Source organism: Coffea arabica, chromosome 2c (assembly GCF_036785885.1).
Source record: "Coffea arabica cultivar ET-39 chromosome 2c, Coffea Arabica ET-39 HiFi, whole genome shotgun sequence".
Classification (NCBI taxonomy): domain Eukaryota; kingdom Viridiplantae; phylum Streptophyta; class Magnoliopsida; order Gentianales; family Rubiaceae; genus Coffea; species Coffea arabica.
Window position 1 is genome coordinate 72208903 of NC_092312.1, and position 8547 is coordinate 72217449.

At 36.6% G+C, this 8547-nt stretch overlaps 2 protein-coding genes across 2 annotated transcripts; both read left to right on the plus strand.

Moving 5' to 3' along the window:
- Positions 1-696: 696 nt before the first annotated feature.
- On the plus strand, positions 697-2129 carry LOC113727794 (nicotianamine synthase). The gene has a single exon (XM_027252145.2). The coding sequence runs from the start codon at positions 886-888 to the stop codon at positions 1855-1857; it is 972 nt and encodes a 323-aa protein (XP_027107946.1). The 5' UTR covers positions 697-885; the 3' UTR covers positions 1858-2129.
- A 4828-nt stretch (positions 2130-6957) lies between these two features.
- Positions 6958-8205, plus strand: LOC113723724 (small ribosomal subunit protein uS4y-like). The gene is made up of 3 exons (XM_072077170.1): positions 6958-7208; positions 7621-7848; positions 8103-8205. Exons 1-3 carry the CDS (start codon positions 6958-6960, stop codon positions 8203-8205), a joined length of 582 nt encoding a protein of 193 aa, XP_071933271.1.
- Positions 8206-8547: the final 342 nt, after the last annotated feature.

Here is an 8547-nt window from a genome sequence, read left to right on the forward strand (position 1 = left end):
AGCGAAAAAGTCTAACAAAGTAGTTCTGTGATCTCTTTCAGGTAAATATCTAGCACAATTAATGAGAAAGAGCCTTGTCTAGGGAAGTAATTACAAACTTCTTCCTGACGAAAAGCAACAGGGCTAGCTAGATAAGGTCAAAATGCCTGTTGGCTACTAGAAAGGTTGTGTTGGCCACACTTGCAGTAGCAGGAATAGTAATATAATTGATCGTGCGTTATTAATTGCTTATCGCGGCTTAATTGACCAAACAAATTTCTGATTTTGTTCTTAGGAAGTGTGAAGTTTGACAACAATGCACGCTATTGGACCGCAGCTACATGCGATAACTTAAATAAAAAGTAAAAACACCATAGAGCAGGTGACCGCGAACTGTTTTTTCTTTATCGGCCAATTCCAAGACAAACTTCTTTTAAGTTTGTGCATTAAAATATTACTTTGACCTCAAATCCCAAGAGAACTACATATTCCTAAGAAATGATCCAACAAGGCAAACCCTAGTTTTCATTCAAGAGATTAATTACTAGGCAAAAGAACAAATTGTAAGTACTAAAGTGACCAATGGAACAACATAGAAAAGTTAACCATTCTTACATCAACTGATAATAAACAAAGTTCTTATATTTCCTACCCTACCCCTCCCACCCCTTTCCCCTCCCAGAAAAATTAGTGAAGCATGTCTCATCCCTCCCGCGCCTGTCATCAAAGGGTCCCCACAAATGCCAATAAATAGCGACCCCCGGGAAGGGAATACATCGTTCCCAAGTGAGTGTGTGTTGTGTGAAATTCAACAATAGTTAGTAAACAAGTTCTCCTCAAGTTGTTTTAGCACATTCCATAGGAGAGAGCATCAGACTTTTACTTCCCTAACCTCATAGTGTCGACATGGTTTGCCAGAAAGATGCTTTGGTGCAGAAAGTCTGCGAGTTCTATGAGAAGATCTCAAGCCTTGAGAGCCTCAAGCCCTCCAAAGATGTCGACATGCTGTTTACACAGCTCGTTCTCACGTGCATCCCACCAAATCCAATTGATGTAACAAAGCTGTGCAAAAGAGTTCAAGAAATGAGGTCCAAGCTCATTACACTTTGTGGAGAAGCTGAAGGGCATCTAGAGAGCCACTATTCGACAATCCTAGGTTCCTTTGACAACCCTCTTGACCATCTCAACACCTTCCCATACTTTAATAATTACCTTAAACTCGGCCGGCTGGAATTCAACATCCTCAGCCAGCACCTGACCAATATCAAAGTCCCAAGTCGAATTGCATTCGTGGGCTCAGGTCCCCTGCCTCTTACTTCAATTGTCTTGGCTTCTTATCACCTGACTACTACTTCCTTTCACAACTATGATATTGACCCTTCCGCCAATTCCATGGCGTCCCGCCTCCTTGCATCTGATCCTGACTTGTCCAAACGAATGTTTTTCCACACCAAAGATGTTATGGATGTTACAAGCAGTGAGTTGAAGGAGTACGACGTTGTGTTTTTGGCAGCCCTGGTGGGCATGGACAAGGAGGAAAAAGTTCGAGTTATCGATCATTTGGCCAAGAACATGGCTCCAGGGGCAATCTTGATGCTCAGAAGCGCTCACGGAGCAAGAGCTTTTCTCTATCCAATTGTTGAGCCTCGCGACCTTCAAGGTTTCGAGGTACTCTCAGTTTTTCATCCCACGGATGAGGTGATTAATTCGGTTGTTATTGCCCGGAAGCTTTCAGTTGGAATGCCTGTTCAGTCACTGGATCAGGGGCTTGGAGCTCATGTGATGTTGCCATGCAAATGTGCCGAGATTCCAGCCTTCAATCCCCTTAATAAAATGAACATGATTGAAGAATTTGCAGCTGAGGATCGTCTTCTGTGAATTGTCTCTGATCTCACTTTCTCCTAAAAGATATATTCTGGCTATGCTGTCCCTTGATGGAATTGCTTTTGTTGCTTTTGGCCTTTTCTATGTCTCTCCCTAACTGTTTGATCCACTTCAAACAATGTGCCCATTTGTGCCCTTATGTAGTGATTTCTTGAAATAACAGAAGTATTACCCCTTGTTTCAAAAATTTGTACTAGTACTCTATAGCTATATGTGTACCTCTTCTCTAGTAATCTATGAATTCAATAACGTTTATGTGGTTGCAAGTCCATGATTGCTGCCCCATTACATGCTTTTGTTTTTTAGCCCAATTTTTAATTTGTTGTTATATCGGATCATACAAGAAAAAGGGGACAATGAGAGTTGAATTTACACAGATGTACTCAATGATGGTGGGTGACCATTATTCCAATCAAGATTGCATCTACCACAAGGAAAGTCCAAGCTTGCGCGATTCTCATTCTGGTATTACGGCTATGAAAAGAAGGTAACAGAAGATGACTTAATTTGCTATATTGATAGCCACACATCTAGAAGGTAGCAAGAATATGACATCAACTCTTTTTTTCTCTTGTTTTCTGTGCTTTTACTTCGTTGCAATAATTGATGGATTGAATTATGACAAGCCCCATGTCCCAGAATGGTCAGGATTAGCTATTTTTGGGATGTTTTAAAAATTTTATTATAATTATATATATAAAAAGATTTATTATAAATATTTTTGGAGGTGTTTTTGATGTTTTTCAGAGGATTTTTTTGAATGCATTTTAAAGTATTTTTAGAATTTATAACTATTTTGGAATATTTTTTAAAAAGTTTACACCACTCACTTCCACCATCCACCACCACTATCCCTTCCTCCTCTCTACTTTCTTTCCTCTCCCTCCTTCTCCTCCCTCCTCTTCCTCCTTCCACCGCCCCCCCCCCCCCTTTCCTGCCCCTCATATCCATCTCTCCCTCACTAGTTCTAGTTGTGGCCAGAAACCACAACTAGTCACAGCTTTTGGTCATGACCCTTCTAGTCGTGGTTAACAAAGGGGTATCATAGGTAAGGGAAGGGAAGGGATAGGATGGCGAGGAAGGGAAGGAAGGAGAGATAAAGGAGATGAGAGAGAAGAAAGAAGGAGGGATAAGAGGAGGGAGGAAGGAGAAGGAGAGATGAGAGAGAGAACGACGGTGGCGATGGTAGCGGAGGGTCAATGGCAGTAGAGGGTGATGGGTGGTGGTGGTGAATAATGTATGGAAGAAGAGAAGTAAGAGATTTATTTTTTGTGTTATTTTTAGGTATATTTGAGATGTATTGTGTTTTTGTAGTTATTTTTAAATTGTTTTTGAAGTTTATTAATAAATTTGAAAGATAAAATAGTTTTTTAAAAATCCCTTAAATTCAAATAGACCCCACATTATTTCGACTATTTATGCTTCCATTTGTGCCACCATCAATCAGTCAATCAAATGCAACAGCAGATATTATCAACTCTAATTTTGCACTTTTGTCTTCAAGTAATTAACTTCTCTAGATGATGCAAGCATTTGAGTTTTGTTCATTTTACTTTTTGACTTGTGAATCACCAAGGATGCCGATCCAGAAGCAATAGTAGATATGGCTACTCTATTCTTGTTGTGTCTTGAAGTAACTTCTCTAGATGGTGCAAGCATTGGAATTTGGGATAATTTCAAAAATCTCTCCTGAGATTTCTGACAATTTTAATAATCTCCCCTAAAATTTGTAAAATTACACAAATCTTCCCTAATATTAAGGTTTTGATAACGAAGTAAGTCCAATTAGAAAAAGTAACATTAAAAAGCATTTTAAGGAGAAAGATGAAATTTTTATTTCATAAATATCCCTTATGCATGTATATAAATTGTATTAGCAAAAGAAAAAAAATAACTAAAGTTAGAAACAATTAATGCACATATTTAACTACTCAAAAAGTTCACATTTAATAAATTAGATAATAGAGATAAGTAAAACTACACTAATGATTACAAGATTCATCAAAACAAACTAGTCATCTTTTTTAATATAATGTTTGCTATGATTCTTGTAACTTTGAATAGCAAAATTTTTTAATTTTGCCTTTATTTTCCCTCCTTTTAATTTTTTTTGAAACTCTTGAAGTTGTGACAATTGTAAAATAATTTTAGAGAAACAGGGAGACAAATGTAAAGTAATTTCATGAAAATAAAGGAGAAAGGAGGGAAAACAGACAAAATTTAAAAAATTTTCTGTTCAAAATCACAAGAATTATAGCAAACATCAAGTTAAAAGAGATGACTAGTCTGATTTACTAAACCTTGTAATCATTAGTGTAGTTTTGTTGTTTATTTGTATTATCTAATTTATTAAATATGAAACTTTTAAGTGATTAAATGTATATATTAATTATTTTTAACTTTTAATTATTTTAATTCTTTTACTAATACGACTTATATACATGCATAAGGGGTATTTATGAAATAAAAGTTTCATCTCTCTCCTTAAAGTATTTTTTTAATGTTATTTTTTTCTAATTGGACTAACTTTATTATCAAAACCTTAATCTCAGGGGACGTTTGTGTAATTTTTTAAACTTCAGGGGAGGTTAGTGAAATTATTAGAAACCTCAAGGGAGGTTTTCTGAAATTATCCCTTTGAATTTTGATCATTTTGCTATTGACTTGAAATTCACCAGGGATGCGGGTCTACCTTTTCAGCTCATCAGTATTCCCATACAAAGAAAGCTTCTTTGTGTATGTTTATTTTGGTTTTACTAGTAGCCCTCATTGTAACATCCATCTAATCAACAAAATTGGTAGTCCAGTGCAAAAGATGAAATGCAATGTATCCACAATCCAGTAGGCCAAGTGAAGAATAAGAAGTTTTCTGTTTATAGAAGGTCAAGATTGTTAAATTGGTGGAGCAAAACTATTTAAAGTCTGATGTCCAAAGTTGAATTTCTGAAATTTTCTTTAATGTAAAGCACATTAGAGAACTTACTATCCTATTGCACATTGTACTGTTTCAGCTTTCTTATTCTTCTTTTCATCCTGTATTGTTGTGTAAAGTGAAGTTAATTGGAGCTGAAATTTCATCATGTTAAGTATTGCTTCTCTTTATGCTATCTCGAAATAATTTACGCTAGCTAGGACGTTTTTCTGATATTTTTTCTTAATTTTTTGGTTGGATTCGGATTGTTTGTTTGTTGGCCATGTACTGATTCCCATAAAATTGAGGAGGACTAAATAGATATAACTAGAATTTCTCGCCTTGTGATTTAACTATTTCATGGTTATCCCCCGAATTAAATTACCGTACTATAGCCCCAATGAGAAGATGCACATTAAAACAAAGTGCTTTTTTCGTTGAATCTTGAATATGTGAAAAACATCTATGTATTTCAAGGTCATTTCCAACTCTAAAAGAAAACCTCGGGCCTGTTTGGCATCCAAGATTTTTGCCGTACTTTTAACAGACAAATTTCTTTATAACTTTGTCTACAATAACTTTCTAAATACATTCTAAAATTTTTAATATACACCCCCAAAAATATCCAATAAACACACAAATTTTTTCTTTTTTTCCCGTATTTTCTTCCTCCTCCCTACCTCAACCAACCACCGATTAGCTTGCAACTGGTAGGAAGGAAAAGGAGGAAGGAGGAGGAGGAGGGGGAGAGGAAAGGGAAAAGAGGAGAAGGGAGAGAGGAGGACTAGGGAGGGGGAAGGGAAAGGAAAAAAAAAAAAAGGGGTGAGGTGGTTGTGGTGGCTAATGGTGGCGGGAAGGAAGGAGGAAGAAAAAGAAAGGATAAAAAAGAAGGGTAAAATACCAAAAAACCTCCCTGTGATTTGATAAATATTCAATTTAACTCCCTTTAGTTTGGAAACCTACACTATAACTCCCTGTGGTGTTGAATAAATTGAAAATTGGATAGAAAGCATCCAATCTAACGGTTGTGCGTGAAATGTCAATATTGCCTCTACTATATGTAAGATGCTTTTCATTCAATTTTCAATTTAGTCGAAATTACAGGGAGTTATAGTATAATTTTTCAAACTAGAGGGAGTTAAATTAAATATTTGACAAACCATAGGGAGTTTATTTATATAGGGGCAATATTGACATTTCATGTATAACCGTTAAATTGGGTGTTTTAATCCAATTTCAAATTAGTTGAAATCACAGGGAGTTATAGTATAGGTTTTCAAACCAGAAGGTGTTAAATTAAACATCTAATAAACCACAAGAAGTTTTTTGGTATTTTACCCAAAAAAGAAAGAAAAAGAAAAGGGAAAGAATTATTTCTCCAAATTCTACACAAAAGATTTTCTACAATTTTTTTAGTAAATTATAGTAAAATTTTATACAAATACCTAAAAAAACTCATCATCCAAATAGAGGCATCTATTGCCCATATCTTAAAGCTAAGACATCTAATTATGAGAAACACTTTATCACACGAAACTAATGTAGTTCGAGTTTTACTGCTAATATCTATTTCACAACCCTAAATTTTGGTGGGATAGATTACATAATTTAGGAAGTAAAGCGTCCAAAATTAAAGTCAAAGAAATTAGAGTATAATGAATTTCATACTTTAAAGGATAAAGTGTCCAAACTTGAAGTTTAAGATTAAAGTGCAAATGTGTTTATATTTAAGGTTTCAAAGTGAATTTAACTTTGAGTTCTACAAGTTTTTTTTCCTTTTGGTAAAAAGTTATTTTAATTAACAATTTGGTGTCAAGGTAAAGGGTCAAAATTGATGCTTTTTTTTTAGGGTAAAATACACGGAACCTCCTTATGGTTTCGCGAAAAGACACATTACCCCCTTATCATTTAGAAACCTACACATAAATATCCTAAACTTCATAACTAAAGTGAAAATTACCTTTTGAACCGGCTGAGGTACCGGTAACAGGTCGAATATCTGGTCTAACTTTATATTGTAGACATCAACTTTCAACCACTATACGATCTTTGACCTCATTTTCTCGAGAAAACAATATTCTGAAAATTACTTTAAGAAAGAATGACACTTTGGCTGTGTCTTCCTCGGTTTCATTTCCACCGCCACTGACGACGACGAGCAATCCCCCGGCCCAGTAGCAGCCATGGTTCACGTCAGTTTCTATCGCAACTATGGGAAGTTGTTCAAAAAGCCTCAACGTCCATATGAGAAGGAGCCTTTGGATGCTGAGTTGAGGCTTGTTGGAGAATATGGACTCAGATGCAAGAGGGAGCTTTGGAGGGTCCAGTATGCATTAAGCCGTATTCGTAATAATGCTAGAATGCTTCTAACTCTTGATGAGAAAGACCCTCGTCGTATCTTTGAGGGTGAAGCCCTCTTGCATAGGATGAACAGGTATGGCCTTTTGGAAGTCAAAATAAGCTCGATTATGTCTTGGCTCTGACTGTGGACTCGTCTTCAAGACAGGCATGGCCAAGTCAATTCACCATGCTCGCGTGCTTGACTGATATTATTATCAGGACATTACAAATAAAACTCATCATATCCACTACTTGATTATGTAGCTACACGTATAAGTTGGGTCATAGATTGTTCAATGGCACATATATCTAGAGTCAGATGTACCATTTCAGAGCATCACCTTATCCTGGGCAAAATTCTCTACAACGTGTGGTCATTATTGGTGACATGGGAAAGGTTTGAAAACTTTTGGATACAGATTAACATGTATACCTTTTTCTCTCACTCCATCAACAGATCTTTTTTTTCCGTAGTTGCATCAATGTGGAATATTTGCACTGCTCAGTGCTGCGATTGTAACCCTTTTCCCTCATTTTGGTGGCGATGACTTCCCAGAGAAGCTTGTGCCGCTTGGTTTCCATGAAGGTAGGATCCAGCTCTGCCCGAATCATCAAGAAAATCCCTGGTTTCTTGCATACTCCATTGAGGGAACCTATCACCACCACCTGTGTCAATATGAACGCTCCTGCTGCTATCATACTGATGTTGATGCTGATGCTGATGACTTTCCATAGTCGGTCAAGATCGAAAGCAACTGCTACTAAAATATATGAGTAGAAGGTGATGGTGATGGCGGATCGATCACTTTCGTCGCGGAAAGAACGCAGTCATGATTCTTGAATCATAAAAAAGAAGATCAAAAAATATTTGTGTTATTTAGGAGGAGAATAGACAGAGGCACATCAGGGTTGGAAGGCAGGTAGTTAATGTTCCTTCATTTATGGTGAGAGTTGATTCCCAGAAGCACATTGACTTTTCAATCACCAGTTCATTTGGTGGCGGGCGTGCTGGAAGAGTCAAGCGTAAGAACCAGAAGGCAGCTGCTAAGAAAGCTGCTGGTGGTGATGGTGATGAAGAAAATGAAGAGTGAGCCATTGCGTGTTAGATACCTTCTTTCTTTTACCCTCCAAAAGATAGCTTTACATCTGACTGCTATTTGGAATTTTGTCCTATTAGATTTTTCAGAGTATTGCATTTTCTACAGAAGAGAGTATTCCTTTCAAAGCTATCTTCTGCAATACTCTCTTCTTCCCTTTTTCCTTTTCAAAGGAATCTCGCATACCCATCGTCACTAAGTCACACACCCGGTTATAGGTTAATTTCCACTTTAGTTATAAAGTTTAGGGTGTTTATGTGGAGATTTTTAAATGATAGGAGGTAAGGTGTCTTTTCGCGAAACCACAAGAGGATTCCTTGTATTTTACCCTTTTTT